This window comes from Mobula hypostoma, chromosome 5, assembly GCF_963921235.1.
Source record: "Mobula hypostoma chromosome 5, sMobHyp1.1, whole genome shotgun sequence".
Classification (NCBI taxonomy): domain Eukaryota; kingdom Metazoa; phylum Chordata; class Chondrichthyes; order Myliobatiformes; family Myliobatidae; genus Mobula; species Mobula hypostoma.
Window position 1 is genome coordinate 30741866 of NC_086101.1, and position 21405 is coordinate 30763270.

General features: G+C 44.4%; 1 protein-coding gene across 1 annotated transcript in view; it reads right to left on the reverse strand.

Moving 5' to 3' along the window:
* LOC134346173 (collagen alpha-1(V) chain-like) overlaps positions 1–21405 on the reverse strand; it is a 273825-nt gene that overhangs the window by 158505 nt on the left and 93915 nt on the right. The window contains exons 4-7 of the mRNA XM_063047492.1: positions 13987–14149; positions 8035–8166; positions 4237–4335; positions 2574–2708 (exon numbers count right to left, since the gene is read on the reverse strand). Of these exons, the coding sequence (XP_062903562.1) occupies positions 2574–2708; positions 4237–4335; positions 8035–8166; positions 13987–14149 (529 nt within the window). The remainder of the gene's footprint in view (positions 1–2573; positions 2709–4236; positions 4336–8034; positions 8167–13986; positions 14150–21405) is intronic.

The window sequence follows — 21405 nt, forward strand, 5'->3', positions numbered from 1 at the left end:
AGGAATTCCCTGTTGACAGCTGTAATTCACCAAGGCAGCTGCTTTGGTTGGTGTTTAATTTGGAAAAAGGATAGTCCGAGTTAGAAGAAAACAATTTTACTTCCTTTCTCCTTCCTAAGTAAGCAGTTAAGAGTCAACTATATTAGAACGTATTGAGGCACTAGCAGATTTGCTCTGCTTCGAGATAGTTGATGAACAAGGAGGGATTTTTATGAAACTCATAGTTCAATGTTACTGCCCTAATAACAATATTACTAACTCTGAGCTTATTTACTAATATGGATTTAAATTGCCAATTTGCTACAATGGAACTCGAAATCAGGTTGTCAAATCAATGGCCTCCCTCCTTAACTTCTTATCGTCATACTCAGTAAAACAACCTCCCTCTTGCAGCAAGAGAATCTTAAAGTGGGTAGTCAATGGACACTGTCTATACTACTGATTGCCTCAGTAAAGCAGCCAAAGTATCCAAGACTTTTCTTGCCACTGACCTTCTCTCTTCTCCCCCCTCATATCAGGCAGAAGATACAAAAACCTGGAAGTTCAAGACTATTGCATATCCTCTTGTATGATAAGATGGAGTCACTGTCTACCTTGTACCTTATCGTCTGCCTGCACTGCTCTCTCTGTGTAACCCAGTTATTGTTTTTCCTTCATCACATCTATCCACTGATAAAATGGTCTGTATGAGTGGCATGCAAAACAAAGTTTTCACTGTATCTTCCACCCGTTGACAATAACAAAACAATTTACCATGGGAATTCTGCTGGACACAAAGATGATATAGGTTGTTCGACCTCACTGGTTAATTTTACCCTTGAATTAAGATAATGCATGGTCTTACATTAACTTCATCTTATGTTTGAAGTCTGATATATTCATAACAAAAACCTAACTTTGCTGTGAGTGATTAACTCTTCCTATCCCCAGCCCGGGATCAACAGTCTGGAAAGAATGAGTTCCTGATTCACCAAGGTACCCAGAGGCAGCCTGGCTCTGATTTAATGTTGCCTACCCTAATGAAGCACACTCTCTCCACAGGAAATACTAACTCTGAATAAATCTTTTAATCATCTTAGCTAGTTTAATTAATTAGGTTCTGATGAAGAGACTCAACAATTAAACTTAAACTACTTTTCTTCCCACAGATGCTGCCCGACCTGCTGTGTTCCCAATATTTCCCATTTATATTTCAGACTACCTGCATCTTCAGTTTTGTTTTCAGTTTTTTTTTATTACCTAACGATTATCAAAATTCAAGGTTGTACAGCCCTAAGAAAGAGTTTTGCTTTTTGTCTCCGATATCAATCCTGTTATGGACTAGTCTCCAGTAGACTATAGCAGACAGATGTTTGAGGCAGCTTAAGATTGTAGTTTCAAAGTTTTGTTGCTTTAGTGTACAAATTATTCTGTATTCAAGGATAGCTTTCATTAAGGCTTTGATTGATTTAGTGTCTTTCAGTTTAGAGGTATAGAACCCTGAAATCTCATACTACTTGGTTAAGGAACAGCTACTTCTCTTCAACTATAAGATTCTTGAACTGACCTGTATGACCTCAGCCCTACCTCATTAATGGAACACTATTGATAACCTCTTGCACTTACCATGGATGTGTTTCTAATTGTGTTTTATTTATACGAAGGTGCTGTTCTGCAGAGTCTTTCTTTCTCCTCTGACCTGTGTGGATTCTGTATAATTTTTATTCTTGAGTATTGTCTGAATCTACATGCCTGTAATGCTGCTGTAAGAAAGTCTATCATTGTACCTGGACCTCAATGTACTTGTGCATATGAGAGTAGTGGACTCAGCCAATAGATACATTATGGACACATCCCTCCCCACCATCAAAGTATGCCTCCAGAAGGCAACATCGACCATCAGAGATCCCCACTATCTTGGCCATGCCATATTCTAAGCTACCAGGAGGCAGGAGGCACAGGAGACTGAAGTTCCATGCCATTAGCTTCAAGAACAGCTACTTCCCTTCAACCAGTGCAACCCTAATTACTACAGTTTAGCAACACTGACCACTTGGAACTAAAATAGACATTTTTTTTTATTCTAATTGTGTTTTCATGTAAAAATGTGTATATAATTTATGTTTAATTTATGCTTTTCACGCTAAAGTCCCACAGCACCATGTTCAGGAACTGTTACTTCCCTTCAACCATGTGGTTCTTGAACCAACTGGGAAAATCCTAATCACTACTTCAATATAGCAAAACTATGACCACCTTGCGCTACAATGCTCTAATTTTGTTTTAATTTTGCTCTTTCTTGTATAATTTAGTATAATGTATGTTTATATTTCCTTCTGAATGTTCGGTTTCTAATGTTATACGACTGAGAATCTGCTACAATCAAGCTTTTCCGTACAGCTATGAATGCATATACTTGCGCATATGACTATAAACTCGAAAGAAAAAAAAACTGGACTTGACTTTCCTCCCTTCAAAGAGATGGAAAAGGTGTGACATTGTGTTTCTCACCCCACCTACCCCCAAAACCCCCACCACCCCCAATCACTTCCCTTCCACGGAAGGCAGGACTCCTACAGCACAGACAGCATTACCTTTGTCACCTCAGTCTCGATGACCTGAGGAACCTCACTTGTGACGGTGGCCACAGTAGACTCAGTAGCCTCCTGCCCCTCCGTGTAAGTCTCATACACAACCTCCTCTTCGTAGAGAGCTGGGTCAGTCAGGTCCTGCACCGGTTTGCAATGGGAGAAGATTGCGTTAGTGGGCTGGGGATCTTGGGGAGGGAGAGGCAGGAGAAGGTTCAAGGACAACAATGACAAAGTGCCATGAGGATGGAGGCCCTTATCGCAGAGATAATGGGCAGCAAGAGCAAGACAATGGAGCAAGTGAACAAGAAAATGAGAGAGAAGAGGGATGAACGGGATCTATCCAGTATCTTTCTATGGAATCCTGGATGAAAGATCTGGATAAGGGCCCATGGGAGACTATGCCTCTACCTTTTGGAAGCTGCTCACTTGAGTCCTCTGCTGTGTGATTTTGGTGGCGGCAGGCCTGGCGTGAGCTGCTTTCACAGTGGGAGTCCGGCCAGTGCGCAGCTTGGCGGAGGTGGACTTTGACCACGTTGCCGCTTTAGTGGAGGCCACGCCAGCCGTGAACACCTTGACGCTCGATTTAGCACTGCCAGCCCCCGCCTGCTTCCATCCGTGGCCTTTCACTTTCTGGTGATGGTGGTGATGAAAGATGGAATGATGGATGAAACCATGGAAGAGAAGAGAAAGAATGGGCGAGACAATGAGGAGGAATGACGCGATGCATGGAATTGCAAATCCTCCAATCCAGGATGTGAGCACCAGGCCATGACGTTGATAAAAAGGTCCTGATGTAGATAACCCCTGCCTGTCACACCACCTTCTGTCTCACATTCTGTCTGAATGTGTCCCACCCACAGGAATCTGACCATCTGTTTCACCCACCCTCCATACAGCCATATGTCTCATCCTCTGTCTGACTGTGTCTCAGTATCTGTCTCCACTCACACTGTCTGTCTCACAATCTTCCTGACTGTGTCTCACCCTCCATCCGGCTATCTGTCTCATTCTCTGTCTGACTCTTTTGACCCCTTCCCTGTCTGCCTGTCTCACACTGAGACTGACTGTGTCTCACCTACACTATGCCTGACCATCTGCCTCACCCTGTCCTCCACCTGGCACCTGTCTCACCTGCTCAATATCTGAGCATCTGCCTCACGACCCATCGGTCTGCCTTGGCCTCTGTATGTCAATCTGCCTATCTCATACATCCTCTGTCCGTCTCACTCACTCACCTGCCTCACATTCTGACTCAACCCCCACTGTCTGGCTGTCTGTCTGGCACCTCCCCCCCCAGCTGACCATCTGTCTGATACCTCCTCCCTCTGACCGCCCCACCCAGCCACTATCCATCTCCCTCACAGGTCTGCACCCCGCCCCTACTTGGCGCACATGGACATGCCAGGCCCCATTTCCCTGGTACACTCATCACGTCTGTGTCATTCTTGATCCCTCCCCTTACCATTCCCTCCATTCTTCCCATCTCCTAGCACCTCTCCCCCTTTCCCATTCCCTTTTCTCTCAGTCAGGCCTGGTGCTCTGAACAAGCTCTGCAACAATGGAAGCAGATGATGATGGGTGAACACACATGGCAGCAACAGGTGACAAAACAGACAACACTTTGGACACAGACAGGATCATACCCTCCCCAGCAGCCTCCTTTTACCTGCCCCGGAACGGCCGTCTCGCTCAGCCCCACAGCCTGTGGAGCCTGGGTCTGAAACTCCTCGTAATATTCATAGTACTCGTAATCTTCATCATAGTACTACCAGTGGGAGAGACAGACAGGACAGGTCAGGGCCGAAAGGGTTAGAGCACAAAATAAGAGAGTTCTTACAAGTTTTTGTTCATGTTGCGGGACTAGGGTTTAGTTTTTAAGTCTCTCTAGGATGTAAAGGACAAGGAGCTGAGGTGGTGAATCTTTGGGTGGGTCTGAAGACTCAGTGATGAGGGAGGATCTTATTACATGGAACTGCCCATTCACCCCTCCAAAAGAGCCCTGCAGTGATTACAACAGAGCACATGTATGAACTTACTCATGACTGCTCTTCATTGTCAGTCTGCTGGGGCTGGATCATGGAGGTCCTGCTAGGAAAGAGAGAGCTGGATGAAACATTCCCAATGAGGTGGAATAACATCCTGCTGGGATTGGACTTCCCCAAGAAATGGAGTGAAGATCCTACTGGGATTGGATCTTCCCAAAGTGATGGAATGATGTTCTGTGGGATTGGAACTTTCCAATGAGATGGAATGATATCCTCCTAGGATGGACCTTCCAGTGATGGGGTAAGATATACTATTGGAACTGGACCTCCTCAATGACATGGAGTGAAGGCCTTGCTGGGATTAGGCATTCCAAAGAAAATAAAATGATGATCCACCTGGGATTGGATTTTCCCATTATGATGGAATGATATTCTACTGGGATTCAATCTCCACATTGGAATGATAGTCCATCTGGGATTTGATCTTCCTAAGGTGATGGAATGATGTTCAACTGGAACTAGATCTCTGCATTGGAATGATCTGGGATTGTATTTTCCCACTGTGATGGAATGATGTTCTTCTGGGATTAGATCTCCTCATTGACATGGAATGATGGTTCATCTGGGAATGGACCTTCCCAAGGTGATGGATTTATGCCCTGTTGGGATTGTAACTTGGGCAGTTCTTCCCACCAATGGTTCTGCTGGGTAGGCTGCTCACAGTTCTCTGCAAACTGGTCCCTAATACCTCTACTAGTTTGGGTTGCTCTCTTGATAGATTCCAACATCAATTGCTGAGGGGCTCCTTTCCACTGATTTGAAGCAGAGACAGGTTCATATATGCTACCCATGACAAAAAGGGCAGCAGCCCCTTGATCAGAATCCCTCAGGGGGTTGGGGGGACATGAACAAAAACTGCTGATGGAATCTCTTAAGTCAACCTGTGCAATCACAGACCGAGTCATGTTATTCAATATTCTCAGCAAGAGCAGTCAATATTGCCATAAAAGTTAACATCTGTCACTCAGGAAGCAGACCAGTGATTGGTCCAAAGAGCAAGAATGGGCAGATGCTGAAAGTCCAAAATAAAAATGGGACAACATGGCGAGCACTCAGCAGGTCAGGCAGTGTCTGGGGAGTTAGGAACACCATTGACATTTCAAATTGACAGATTCTCCTTTGAATCAGGAGACATGAGAAAAGGAGTCTGTTTTCAGCTCCAAAAGTCGATGACATGGAGAGGAGAATGGGATGGCTGTGATCAAGTGAGAAGCTTAACCAGAGACATTACCCCATTCTCATCCCAACTCGCCTTCAACTTACAATGACCTTCTCCACTTCTGACAAGTGGTCCAGAATCTCCACAGTAATTCTGTCTCTCTCCCCAGAGATGGTGCCTGATCTACTGAGAGTGCCTGCCACACTCCATTTCTATTTGGGACTGCATTCACCTCTGGCAGATTAGCGCATTTATAGAGAAACTTGTGGGGGGGTGTGGTTTGGGATAGGAGGTCTTTGCTGAGGCCCCTTCCTCAGCCATGCAGTCACTCTTGGGTAGAAGCAACTCCTGTTTTTCCAGTGCTGGCCACATCAGGGAGCAGGAGCAATCACTCCAGCCGAGCCAGCTGAAGGAGCTGAGGAAAGGCTTGGATTCAAGCACTCATGCCCTGAGTGTGACCCTTGGGGGGGGCAGGGAAATGGGGGGAGCAATGGAAGTTGTCCAGTGTCAAAAACTTCACAAATGCAAGTGCAAAGGACATGCACCACACAGGGCTGGCAGAAGAGAGTGCCTGGCAAGTGGTAGGTGGGACATGTTGGGGTTTTGGGTGTCAGATAGAGAGCAGAATGATGTTAGAGGGGTCGGAGAGGTGGGTGGAGCCCGACAGTGGGGGATTGGGGTGGTGATCAGATCAACGAAGGTGTATTCCAAGGGTCAGTGAAGAAGACAGGTCTGGAGTTGGGGTTCAGAGACAAAATAAAGGCCGGACTAGCAGGAGGTCAGCCTGGAGAATAAAGCGCTTGGAAGTGTCAAACAGGGCACGAGTATAGAGAAGGGAAAGAGGCAGAGACTGAAGGGGGCATAGTGGGTGAAGGATTGGAGTGGAAAACCGGGAGGGGTCAGAGTAAAGGACGAAGGGCCTGGGAAGTCGGTGGAGCCTTTTGGGTTACGGAACAGGGCCTGAGGTCAAAGGGGAGGGGCATGGAGCTAGAAGTGTGGCCCACTGGTAGGAGGTGGGTCCATGAGAGGGAGAAAGAACCAAGGTCTGGAACTGGGTGCAGCAGAAGCAGGATCCGGGATCTGGGTGTGGGCTAAGTTGGCAGGATTGCTGGGGATGAGGGCTGAGATTGGGTCACTGGCAGTCACACAGGGAGCATCACCTTGACATCCTCATCCACAACCTCCCTCCAAGTTCTGAGGATAGTCCAGGACTGGTGCAGGAGCCATGCTGATTCATGCTGATCTTCCAGAGAAGATCATTAGCAGGCCAGAGGGCGGGAAGACCATCAACAATCAACCATTGACAACAAGTCAACAGTCCCTTCTGGGAGCAAATGACCGCTCAGCGCCATTGGCTCAGCCAGATGCAGGCTAGGAGCTCGAGTGGTTTCCCAGGCAACCAGCCCACAACGTGTCACCATTGTAGCATCTTGGCGAGTCCACAACTGGTTGACTCAGTCCACCATCTGATGGTGCGCAGATGGTTCACGACTTGGCCGGTGTTAGTGATGCACGGTGGGAGCAGAGACAGAGAGCGGAAGGAGCAACGGGGGAGTGAGCAGGGAGAGGGAGGGTCCCGATTCCAGCAGCCCGTGGAGACCTGGGGGCAGTGGAGTATCCTTGGGGCCATGTCCATGGCCAAGGCTGACTGAAGTTAACTGCTGCCTTCATCTCCCGAAGGACAGAAGGCAGCCAGGGACTCCATCTTGCATCCTTGCGGTATGCGTGGTCCCTGCCGTCTAAATCTGTAGCATGGAACAGCACGGAAACAGGCCCCTCGCCCCATCAACCCTGCTCGTTCCACCTGTTTACACTAATGCCATTTCATTCTCACACCCCCTCCCGATTTCACCCCTTGGCTACGCACAGATGGGCGATTCACAGTGGCCAGTAAAACCACTGAAGGAAACATGTCTCGGGCGCATGCACAGACTCCATGCATGGTCGAGCTCAGGAGGTCAGGGTCATACCAGGTCTTTGGGACTGTGAGACAGCAGCTCCACCCACTGCACCATGGTGGCCAGCTGTTTTGATATATTATCGTGAGTAGGTTACCACTGCCCATTACCAAGACTTGCTCTTTTATCATTAATGGAGGCATTTCACCCATTTTCATTTCAGAAATCATTGATGAAATGGCAACAGCTGGGTTTGACTTCTGAGCTCTGATCACTGAGGTTAGTCAGTGGGCTGGGATCCCCTGTAATGAGGAGTGAAACAAATGGCAGTGGGGGAGGTGGTGGAGTCCTCAAGTACTTACATACTCCTTCACGCCAGGGTCCTGACTCTGGGGGTAGTCAGGGATGGGAGTGTCACAGTCCGGGCTGTAGTGCTGGCAATAGTCGAAGGCAGCCTGGGGATCTGAGGAGATCAACAGCTGCTGGATGTCACCCTGAGGGGCGGAGAGAGAGAAACAAGGGAGATATAATACTGATGGTGATGTTGGTTTATTATTGTCACATCAAAGTTCAAAGTAAATTTATTATCAAATACATATATGTCACTATATACAATCCTGAGATACATTTTCTTGCAGGCACACACAGTAAATCCAATAACCAGAATAGAATCAATGAAAAACTGCACCAACAGGGCCGCCAACTAGGGTGCAAAAGACAACAATCTGTGCAAGCACAAAAAGAAATGATAATAATAATAATAATATATAAGCAATAAATATCAAGAATATGAGATGAAGATTTGTTAAAGTGAATCCATAGCTTGTGATGAGGCAAAGTGAAGTTGAGTGAAGTTATCCCCTTTAGTTCAAGAGCCTGATGGTTGAGAGGTAATAACTGTTCTTGAACCTGCTTGTGTGACTCCTGAGGCTCCTTCACTTTCTTCCTGATGACAGCAGTGAGAAGAGAGCATGGGGTGTTGAGAGTCCCTGATGATGGATGCTGTCTTCCCATGACAACACTCAGTGTAGATGAGCTAAATGATGGGGAGGGTTTTACCCTGCTTGGACTGGGCCATATCCACTACTTTATGTAGAATTTTTCATTCAAGGGCATTGGTATTTCCATACCAGGTTGTGATGTAACCAGTCAATATACTCTCCATCACACACGCATAAAAGTTTGTCAAAGTTTTAGATACATGACGAATCTTCACCAACCCCTAAGGAAACAAAGGTGATTCCGTGACTTCTTCATAATTGCACTTACATTCAGGGCCCAGGACAGGTCCTCTGAAATAGTAGCACCAAGAAAGTTAAAGTTGCTGAACCTCTCCAGCTCTGATCCACCAGTGCAGACTAGCTCATGGACCTCTGGTTTCCTCCACCTGAAGTCAATAATCATCTCCTTGGTCTTGCTGACATTGAGTAAGAGTGGTGCTGTTGTGGTACCACTTTATTCTCCCTCCTTTATGCTGACTCAGCTATGGCAGGTGTCATCAGCAAACTTAAATATGGCATTAGATCTGTGCTTAGCCACACAGGCATAAGTGTAAAGCAAGTGGAGCAGTGGGCGAAGAACCAGCCTTGTGGTGTTTCTGTGCTGATGGAGATCGTGGAGGAGATATTGTTGCCAATCCAAACTGACAGCAGTCTGCAAGTGAGGAAATTGGGGATCCAATTGCACAAGGGATATTGAGGCCAAAGTCTTAAAGCTTATTGATTCGTTTTGAGGGGATTAAGTTTATTGAATGCCAAGCTGTAGTTGATAAAGTGTATTCTATTGTATGCATCTTCACTGTCCAAATGTTCCAGGGTTGAGTGAAGATAGGTACAATGCCAAGATACAGTGAAACACGTCCTGCATGCTGTTCATACAGATCAAGACATGACACAATGTGTTGAGTGAACATAATGCAAAATAAAGTGTAAGAGCTATTTAAAAAGTGCAGTGCAGGCAAACAATAAAGAGCAAAATCATACCAACATAGAGTGTTTGGCCAAAAGTCGATCTATAGTACAGGAAGTACGTTAATGAGTCTGTTAACAGTGGGATTGAACTTGTCCTTAAGCCTGCTGAGGCTTTCATATCCTCTGCCCATTGGGTGGGGGCGTGGTGCGGCAAAGAGGCCAAAACCACGGTGGGTGGGGTAGGGTACTTGATTATGCTGGCAGCTTTCCTGAGGCAGCAAGAAGTATAGACAGAGGGGAGGCTGTTTGCTGTGACGTGCTAGATTTAGGACCATCAGGAAGAGGAGGCTACTGTCCTTCAACTGGAACTAGAGTCCCTGGTATAGCACAGATGCAGTAAGACACACATTGGCCAAGGTGGATACACAAGTCTTTGTGGCATTTGTAGCACAGATGCACACTGAGACTGCATTGGCTTCTAGTTTCAGAGTCACAGAGCAAAGCAACAGACCCCTTGGCCCATTGTGTCTGCACTGACCATCAACTACCCAATTTCACTCACTCAATTCTCCCCACAACTCCCTTCCCACCCCTGCTTCTACCCCTTGCCTTCACACTGGGGGCAATTCACAGTGCCAATTAACCCACCCGACCACAACCGGAGCACCCCTGGCAAACTCACCTGGTCACACAGGGGACATGTGGACTCCACACACAGACAGCATTGGGATCGAACCCTGTTCTCCCGACCTGTGAGGCAGCGGCTCTATCCACTTCACCATTGTCCCACCCAGTCAAGCCTGCTATTTCTGATGAACCCTAATTATACAATGACCTCTCCCTGCCCTACCTCACTGATCCTGCCCACCATGTCTTCCTATTCTGTCCCAACCAGGCAGACTCTGCCCTGACTACCCACATCATCGCTCTGCAATCATTCCTAAGACCCCAGCTCCAGAGAGAGTGTAACAATTACACACGCCCTCTCCAAACCACAGGCAGATGCTCAACCCTTCACCCCCATTTGCTCAGTGGTCACTGTTCCAGTGTTTGGACTGCAACAACGCAGTGTGTCCTCAACAGTACTAGCCAGAAGATCATTCATCTTGAGCACAGGTAGAGGTAGCTTCAGTCTGTGTCTGACCCTGAGAGTGTGTGATGGGACAGAGTAAAGGTAGCTTCATTCTCTGCCTGACCCTGGATGAGAGTGATGGGGCAGTGTAGAAGGAGCCTCACTCTGTGCTGGGAATGTGTGATAGGACAGTGCGGAGGGATTGTCACTCTGTTTCTGACCTGTAATGTTCCTGCCTTAGAACTTATGAATAGTTTAAAGAATCAATAGAATATGATCAATAGAACGAAGAACTTCTACAGGTATATTAAGAGCAAAAGGATAGTAAGGGATAAAATTGGTCCTCTTGAAGATCAGAGTGGTTGGCTATGTATGGAACCAAAAGAAATGGGGGAGATCTTAAACAGGTTTTTTGCATCTGTATTTATTAGGGAAACTGGCATGGAGTCAATGTAAATAAGGCAAACCTATACAGATTGAAGAGGAGAAGGTGCTTGCTACCTTGAGACAAATCAGAGTAGATAAATCCCCATGACCTGACAGGGTATTCCTGAGGACCTTGAAGGCGACTAGTGTTGAAATTGCAGGGGCCCTGGCAGATATATTTAAAATGTCGGTATCTACCAGTGAGGTGCCGGAGGATTGGAGGATAGCTCATGTTGTTCCGTTGTTTAAAAAAGGCTCTAAAAGTAATCCGGGAAATTATAGGCCGGTAACTTTGACGTCAGTAGTAGGTAAATTACTGGAAGGAGTACTAAGGGATAGGATCTGCAAGTATTTGCATAGAAAGGGACTTATTAGGGAGAGTCAACGTGGTTTTATGCGTGGTAGATCATGTTTAACCAATTTATTGGAGTTTTTCGAGGAGTTTACCAGGAAAGTGGATGAAGGAAATGCAGTGGATGTTGTCTACATGGACTTCAGTAAGTCCTTTGATAAGGTCCTGCATGGGAGGTTGGTTAGGAAGATTCAGTCACTAGGTATACATGGAGAGGTTGTAAATTGGATTAGACATTGGCTTAATGGAAGAAGCCAGAGAGTGGTAATGGAGTATTGCTTCTCTGAGTGGAGGCCTGTGATTAGTGGTGTGCCACAGGGATCACTGCTGGGTCCATTGTTATTTGTCATCTATATCAATGATCTGGATGATAATGTGGTAAATTGGATCAGCAAATTTGCTGATGATACAAAGATTGGAGGTGTAGTGGACAGTGAGGAAGGTTTTCAAAGCTTGCAGAGGGATTTGGACCAGTTGGAAAAATGAGCTGAAAAATGGCAGATGGAGTTTAATACAGACACGTGCAAGGTATTGCACTTTGGAAGGACAAACCAAGGTAGAACATACAAGGTAAATGGTAGGGCACTGGGGAATGCAGTAGAACAGAGGGATCTAGGAATACAGATACAAAATTCCCTAAAAGTGGCGTCACAGGTAGATAGGGTCGTAAAGAGAGCTTTTGGTACATTGGCCTTTATAAATCAAAGTATTGAGTATAAGAGTTGGAATGTTATGGTGAGGTTGTATAAGGCATTGGTGAGGACAAATTTGGAGTACTGTGTGAATTTTAGTCACTAAATTACAGGAAGGATATCAATAAGGTTGAAAGAGTGCAGAGGAGGTTTACAAGGATGTTGCCGGGACTTGAGAAACTGACTTACAGAGAAAGGTTGAATAGGTTAGGACTTTATTTCCTGGAGCGTAGAAGAATGAGGGGAGATTAGATAGAGGTATATAAAATCATGATGGATAGAGATAGAGTGAATGCAAGCAGGCTTTTTCCACTGAGGCTAGGGGAGAAAAAAACTAGAGGACATGGGTTAAGGGTGAAGGGGGAAAAGTTTAAAGGGAACATTTGGGGGGGGCTTCTTCACACAGAGAGTGGTGTGAGTGTGGAATGAGCTGCCAGGTGAAGTGGTAAATGCGGGCTCACTTTTAACATTTAAAAAAAAACTTGGAGAGGTACATGGATGAGAGGTGTATGGAGGGATATGGTCCAGGTGCAGGTCAGTGGGACTAGGCAGAAAAATGGTTTGGCACAGCCAAGAAGGGCCAAAAGGCCTGTTTCTGTGCTGTAATGTTCTATGGTTCTATAATCTCAGAGGGCTGTTTGCCCGGAGGAGAGCTGTTGGGAGTGGCAAAGATGAGAAAGCTCATACCCTGATGAACAACAGAATAATCTGGGCCACCTACTGATAAATTTAATCCATTTGTGTTATTTTGTGTGGTGACAGTTTCACTGTTATCTGTGCCCTGAAGATCCTGAAGATGTTTCCCCCATAGCCCAGCCAACCTGAATTCGACGAGATGTGGTCCCCAACTGCAGGAGCACAATGAGGTTAAATCTACTGCCAGTTAACAAATCCCAGAACTATGGACGTTATCCTGCAGGCTAATACAATTAAAAAAAATATATATATATATATACACACACACACACACATACATATTATCTTATGTATTTATATTTGTTTTATTTTATTTGGTATTACTGTGTTCTTTATCTTTTGTGGGGGTCGGGATTGTGCTGCACCAGATCCAGACTGACAATTATTTTATTCTACTTACACTTGTGTACAGGAAGTGACATTAAACAGCCTTGAACCTTCCCCCAGGTAAGTGCAGCACACTCAGGATACTGCGAATTTAAATCCCCATTCCTGGCATACAAAATCTAGTCCTCGTCTTCCAGTACAGCACCAAATGTCCCAAAGTATGCTTCACAATAGCAGGAGAACTGTGCATTGCCCCATTGCTTGCAACAAACAGATATTCAGTTGAATCTCCAGCCTTTCAGTTGAGTCCATACTTACTGCGGTAGTATTGACTGTGAATGTTTTCACAGTTTAGCCCAATCCCTGAAGATCAGAGGTTCGAGAGGGGCCCCTCAAGGAATGTTTGAAGTCTGAATCTCTCCTCTAAGGAGTTGAGAAGGATGAAGGGAGCATCTCGCTGAAACCTACCAAACACTGAAAGATCTGGATAGAGTTGGCATCAAGGGTGCGCTTCCAATAGAAGGAAAGTCTAGGGTGCAAGGTCATAGCTTCAGAATAAAGGGATGGCCCTTTAAAACTGAAAAAAGGGGGAATTCCCTCAGCCAGAGGATGCTGAATCTGTGGAATTGCTTAAAAGAGGGCTGTGGAGGCCAAGTCATCTCATGCATATAAAGTATTTAAAGTAGAGATTGACAGGTTCTTGTTTGGTGAGAGGTTTAAAGTTTATGGGGAGAAGGAGTGAGCATGGGGTTGGAAAAGATCAGCTAGGACTGAATGGAGGACCAGATTCGATGGGCCAAATGGCCTAATTCTGCCCCCTATAACATATGGTCTCTTACCTCGAACACCTCCTCATCTAGGATCCTGGTTCCAAACACCACAATGCCCTTGGTATCGACGATGGGCTTGTTGCTGCGGGGTAGTTGCTTGGTCACCGTCTTCTTGCAGTCAATGATCATGGTGACCTTCTTCTTCTGTACGCTGATGGCCAGCCGGTGCCACCTGTCGGTGAGAGAACCGGACGAAGTGTTCAGAGACAAGGTGAGAGGCTGTGGGCGGTCACCGGGTTACAGAATGATGCTCAAGAGAGGCCGCTTTGGACCTTGATTCACAGGAGCAGAATCAGGCCATTTGGTGCATCAATTTTGCTTCAATATGCAACCAAGGCTGATTTACTTACCCTCCAAACCCGATCTCCTGCCTTCTCCACGTAATCTTTAATGCCCTTAATATTTATTAGCCCCCATAGCTGGTTGTTACAATGAAATCCACAGATTCACCATCCTCAGTCTGAAAAAATACCCCATCATTCTGAAGGGATGTTCTTTTATTCCGAGGTTGTCCTCTGGCCTTAGACTCACCCACTACTGGAAACATCCTCTCCACGTCCATTCTATCCAGGGCCTTCAATATTAAAAGGCTCTGATTAGACTTCCCACTCATCCTTTGAAACTGCAATAAAGCAGGCCCAGGGTCATCAGATGAGCCTCATAAATTAACCCTTTCATCCCTGGGATCATTCTCGTTAACCTCTTCTGGATTCTCTCCAACACCAGTACCCTTACCTTAGATATGTGGCCCGAAACAGCTCATATGCTCCAAATGTGATCTGACCTTATAAAGCCTGAGGTGTATACTCTGGCCTTTTTATTCCAGTCCATTTAAAATTAATGGTAACATTGCACTTGTCTTCTTTATTACAACTCAATCTGTAAGTTAATCTTCAGGGAATCCTGCACTAGGATTCCCATCCCTTTGCAAATCTGATTTCTAAATTCTCTCCCCATTTAGGAAATAGTCTACACTTTTATTCCTTCTACCAAAGTGCATGACCACACATTTAACAATACTGTATTTCATCTGCCTCTTCTTTGCCTGTTCTCCCAAATGCCCAAGTCTTTCTCAATACTCCCTGCTTCTTGAACACAACCTGCTACTCCACTAATTGTTGTATCATCATCAAGCTTGGCCACAAAGCCAACAATTTCATCATCCATACCATTAACATATAATGCAAAAAGTTGTAGACCCGACATTGACCCCTGAAGAACACCACTGTTCACTGGAAGCCAAAAAGATAAAGGCCCCCTTTATTCCCTTTATTCCTAATCTATACATTATATCGGTCAGCCAAACTATTAGCCAAGCTAGTACCATTCCTATAGTACTATGGGTTCCTATCTTGTTTAGCAGCATCATGTGTGGCACCTTGTCAAATGACTTCTGAAAATTCAAATAAAAAACATCCACTAACACCTTTTGTGTATCCTGTTTGTTAATTTCTCAAAAAATTCTAACGTATTTGTCAGGCAAGATCTCCCCTTAAGGAAACCATGCTGACTTTGGCTACTTCTCCATTGTCGATTTCCAACACTTCAATGTCCACTCAAGTCCCTCTTCTACATTTTATATATCTGTAAACATTTTGGTTTCCTCTTTTATATTATTAGTTAGCTTAACATTCATATTTTCTCCCCTTATTACTTTTTTTCTCAGTCTTCTGTTGGTTTTTAAAAGCATCACGATCCCCTAGCTACCCACTAATTTTCACAATATTTTATAACTTCCCCCTTTGCTTTTATTCTGTCTGACTTTCCTTGTTAGTCAACATTGCCTCATCCTCCTTTTAGAATGTTTCTTCTTCAATGGGATGAAATGATCCTATATTTTCTGAATTACACCCTTAAACATCTGATACTTCTGCTCTATAATCATCCCTCCTAAGGTTGTTTCTAATCAACTTTGGCCAGCTCATCTTTCATGACTCTGTAGTTACCTTTACTCGACTGTAATACCAATATCTTCTGCCTCTCAAACTGCAGGGTGAATCCTATCATAATATAATCGTTGTTTTCTTAGATTCCCTTTACTTTATGCTTCCTAATCAGATCTTAGTCAAGATTTGGACAAGTCAAGTCCATATCTCCCTCTAATTGATCCTCAATTTTCTCATCAGCTGACTTCAATCAATAAGGATTGGTAACAATATCTCCTCCTAGCTGATCATCAACCTCAGGTTTAACTTCCTGCTTTGCTTTCTACACACCCACGACAGAGTTCCAAAACCATCTTCAAACCATCTTTAACGACACTGTTGTTGAATAAATCACATGGTGATAAGACAGCTTACTGGAGCAAGGTAGGACACTTAGTTGAGTGGCTTTGCAACAGAACTTCTCACTCAATATCAGTAAAACTAAAGAATTGATTATTGGCTTCAGGAAGGAGAAGCAGGGTGGATGTGTTACAGTCTACATTGCAGGAGAGGTGGACAGGGTCAACAGCTTTAAATTCCTGGGCATTAACATACTGGATGGCTTGTCCGGAACTCAACACATAGATGCATTCACAAGAAAAGCACACAGTTTCTTTACTTCAGAGGTTAAAGAAGTTTGGCTTGTCCCCAAACACTCTAATGATCTTCAGCAACTTATTGGTAGAGGTATCCTGACTGGTTGCATCATAGTGTAGTACAGCAATTCGAACGTGCAAGAACAAAAGAAGTGCAGAGGTTAGTGCACTCAGCCCAAAACATCACAGTCACATCCTTCTCCACCACTGGTAGTTTCTACAGGATGCACTGCCTCAAGAAGGCAGCACCCATCATCAAAGTTTCTCAACATCTGGCCCATACCATCTTCAGAGATACAGAAGCCTGCAGCACACCACCTGCAACCATTTGGTTCTTGACTCAGTTAGCACACCCTAATCACTACAGTATAACAGCACTATGATTAATTTTATTGCTTTGTAGTTAAATGGACTTTGTTCTTTTTGTTCTAATTGAGTTATTTCATGTAAAGTTTATACATAATTGAAGATTAATTGTTTTCTTTGTGAATGCTACTTACATAATGCAACCTAGACATCGGAAGGTTAGGCGGGGGGGTGGGGGGGGTGGTGGTGTTGGGATTCAATCAGGTCCACTGCTCGAGTAGAAACAGAAGCAGCGGATTGCTACAGCGAAAGAAACTTTTGACCAGTGATCAATTGGCATTGGGGATTAATTAGCAAGAACATATTAAAGGAAGGCAGGGGAAAGTGCAGCGTCTGTCATCTGAGTGGACAGAGTCAGAGTGGTGATCTTGAGGCTTCAGCTCTTCGAGGCTTCTGTGAAGAGAGGCATCAGCTAGAGAAAGCAAAGGAAAGAAAAGCTCAAAGCTAAGTTTTTTTTTCCATCCCTTCTTCATACCTGCTCAGCTAGGACAGTAGAGATGCCAGGCAGGGTGGTTGAAAGATCCTCTTGCAGAATGTGGGAAGGCAGGGAGACCTCCTGTGTCCCTGATGACTACAAATGTGAGAAGTGCATCCAGCTACAGATTCTAACAATCTGCAATGAGGAGCTGGAGCTGGAACTGGATGAGCTCCGAGTGGGGACAGGTTAGGACTAGGACATATAGAGAGGTAGTTACACCCAAGGTTCAGGACACAGAAAACTAGGTGACAGCTGGGAAGGGGAAAGGGGTTAAGGAGCCAGTGCAGAGTACCCCTGTTGGCCATCAACCTCAACAACACTTTGGACCTAACAGAGGAAAGTCACAGTGGTTGGGTCTCTGGCACTGAGTTGGCCACTGTGATTCAGAAGGGAAAGAGAGGAGGACAGGCACACTGTGGTGATAGGGGTTTTGTTGGTTAGGGGAATGGACAGGAGGTTCTATGGGCAAGAATGAGATTCCTGGATGGTACGTTGCCTCCAAGGTGCCAGGGTCTGGGATATCTCGGATCAACTCCTCAGCATTCTTAAGTGGGAGGGTGATCAGGTAATGTCCATGTAGGTACCAATGACATGGGTAGAACAAGTGATGAAGTTCTGCATAGGGAGCTCAGGGAGTTAGGTGCTAAATTAAAGAGTAAGACTCCAGGATTGTGATCTCAGGATTGCTACCCATGTCATATGCTAGTGAGGCCAGAACAAGGAAGATTATACAGTTTAATATGTGGCTAAGGAGTTGGTGTAGGAGGGATGGCAAAAAATTTTCGGATCATTTTTCTCTCTTCCATGAAAGCTGGCACTTGTACAGAAGGGGAGGTTTGCAACTGAACTGGAGGGGGACTAATATCTTAGCGGGAAGGTTTGTTAATGCTGCATGGAGGAGTTTAAACTAGAATTCCGGGGTATGGGAACCAGAGTGCCAGAACATTTAGTGGAGTAGTTGTGGAGGCAGATGTTGCTAAGACCTCAGACAAAGTCAGGAATGAAAAGGTTGAGTGTGGTGTGACATTAGTGTCTTGAGCTGCGTATATTTCAATGCAAGAAGTATTGTAGGAAAGGCAGATGATAGTGCACAAGATGAGGTATCTGGTTTACAAAGAGGCAATGTGTAGTAAGGAGAGGCTGTTGATTGGGCAAAACACAGTTAACAGGATAAGGGCAGACAAAAGCGAAAAGGGCAAAGGGTTTTATATTTGAATGTGTGAAGTATATAGAACAAGGTAAATGAATCTGTAGTACAGTTGCAGATTGGCAGGTATGATGTTGTTGGCTTCACTGAATCATGGCAGAAAGGAGATTATAACTGGGAGCTTAAAGTTCAAGTATACATGTTGTATCAAAAGGGCAGGCAGAAAGGCAGAGAGGGACGATGTTACTCTGTTGGTAAAATATGAAATCAAATCATTAGGAAGAGGTGACATAGGGTCGGAAGTTGTTGGATCATTGTGGATAGAGCTAAGAAACTGAAGAGGTAAAAAGACCCTGATGGGAATTGTATACAAACCCCAAACAGTAGTATGGATGTGGTCTACAAATTACAATGGGAGATAGAAAATGCATGCCAGAAGGGCTTAGTTACCATAATCATCGGGGGATTTCAATATGCAGGTAGATTAGGAAAATCAGATTGGTGCTAGATTCCAGGAGGGGAAGTTTATAGTTTGTCTATGAGATGTCTTTCAGAGCAGTTCATGGCTGAGCCCAGTTGAGATCAGCTATTCTGGATTGGGTGTTGTTCAATGAACCAGAGTTGATTAGAGAGCTTAAGGAAAAAGAACTCTAAGGAGAAAGTGATCATAATATAACTTAATTCACCCTGAAATTTGAGAAGGTGAAGCTAAAGTCAGATATCAGTACTACAGTGAAGTCAAGGAAATGACAGAGGCATGAGAGAGGAGTTGGCCAGAACTGATTGGAAAAGAAGACTGACAGGAATGAAGGCAGAGCAGCAATGGCTGGAATTTCTGGAAGCAATTCTGAAGAAGAAGAGGAAGAAGTATTCTAAAGGAAAGATGACAATACTCTGGATAACAACAGAAATCAAAGCCACCATAAAAGCCAAAGAGAGTATAATAGAGCAAAAGTTAGTGGGAGGTCAAACTATTGGGAAGCTTTTAAAAACCAAAAGGAAGGCAACTGAATATTCATTAAGAATGTGAAGATGGAATAGAAAAGTAAGCTAGCCAATAAAATTAAAGAAGATACCAAAATTTCTTCAGGTATGTAAAGTGTCAAAGAGAGGTGAGAGTAGATATTGGACCACTGGAAAACAATGAAGGAGAGGTAATAATGGAGGAACAAGGAAATGGCAGATGAACTGAATCAGTATTTTGCATCAGTCTTCACTGTGGAAGACACAAGCAGTATGGTGGAAGTTCCAGGTGTCCGGGGTCATGAAGTGTGTGAAGTTACCAGTACTAGAAAGAAAGTTATTGGGATATTGGAAGGTCTGAAGATAGACAAGTCACCTGGACCTGATGGTGTAAACCCCAGGCTTCTGAAAGAGGTGACTGAAGAAATTGTGAAGGCATTAGTAATGATCTTTGAAGAATCACTAGGTTTTGGAATGTTTCCAGAAAACTACAAATTGGAAATGTAATTCCACTCTTCAAGGGTGAAAGGCAAAAGAAAGGAAACTATAGGACAGTTAGTTAGTCTGACCTCAGAGGGTGAGTAGCTGTTGGAGTCAATTATTAAGGATAAATCTCAAGGTACTTGGAGGCACATAGTAAAGTAGGCCATAGTCAGCATCGTTTCCTCAAGGGAAAATCTCGTCTGACAGATCTCTTGGAATTCTTGAAGAAATAATGAGCAGGATAGACAAAGGAGAATCAGTTGATGTTGTGTACTTAATTTTAAGAATACTTTTGAGAAGGTGCCACACATGAGGTTGCTTAACAAGCTACACGCCCATGGAAAGTTTCTAGCGTGGATAGATCAATGGCCGATTAGCAGGAGACAAAGAATGGAAATAAAGGGAGCCTTTTCTCGTTGGCAACCGGTGACTAGTGGGAATGATTATTTTACATTTGGTGGAATTGATAACTTTGTTGCAAAGTTTGTAGATGATATGAAGATAGGTGGATGGGCAGGTAGTTTTGAGGAAGTAGAGGGATTACAAAAGGACTTAGAAAGATTAGGAGAATGGGCAAAGAAATGGCAGATGGAATACCATGTCAGGAAGTGTATGGTCATGTACTTTGGTACAAGAAATGAAAGGGTTGACGAATTTAAAAATGGAGAGAAAATACAAAAAAACTGAGGCACAAAGGGACTTGGAAATCCTTGTGCAGGATTTCTTTAAGGTTAGTTAGCAGGTTGAGTCTGTGGAAAGGAAGGCAAATATGATGTTAGTATTCATTTCAAGAGAACTAGAATATAAAAGCAAGGATGTAATGTTGAGACTTTACAAAGCACTAGTGAAGCTTCACTTAGAGTATTGTGAGCAGTTTTGAGCCCATTATCTTTGAAATGATGTGCCAAAACTGGAAAGAGTTCAAAGGAGGTTCACAAAAATGATTCCAGGATTCAAAGGATTGTCATATGAAGAGTGTTTGGTGGCTCTGAGCTGTGTTCACTAGAATTCAGAAGAATAAGGGATGACCTCATTGAAACCTATCGAATGGCAAAAGGCCTTGATAGAGTGGATGTGGAGAAGATGTTTTCTATAGTGGGAGAGTCTAAGAACAGAGTATACAGCCTCAGAATAGAGGGGCTTCCTTTTAGAATGGATATGAGGAGGAATTTCTTTAGCCAGAGAGTGTTGAATCTGTGGAATTCTTTGCCACAGGCAGCTGTGGAGGCCAAGTCTTTATATATACTTAAAGCAGAATTCGATAGGTTCTCAATTGGTCAGAGCATGAAGGGATACGGGGAGAAGACAGGAGATTGTGGTTGAGAGTAAAATTGGATCAGCCACGATGAAATGGTGGAACAGACTCGATGGGCCAAATGGCCTAATTCTGCTTCCATATCTTATGGTTTTATGGCATTATGTGCCTGTGATGCAGCTGCAGGTTAATTCATTGTATCTGTGTATATAACA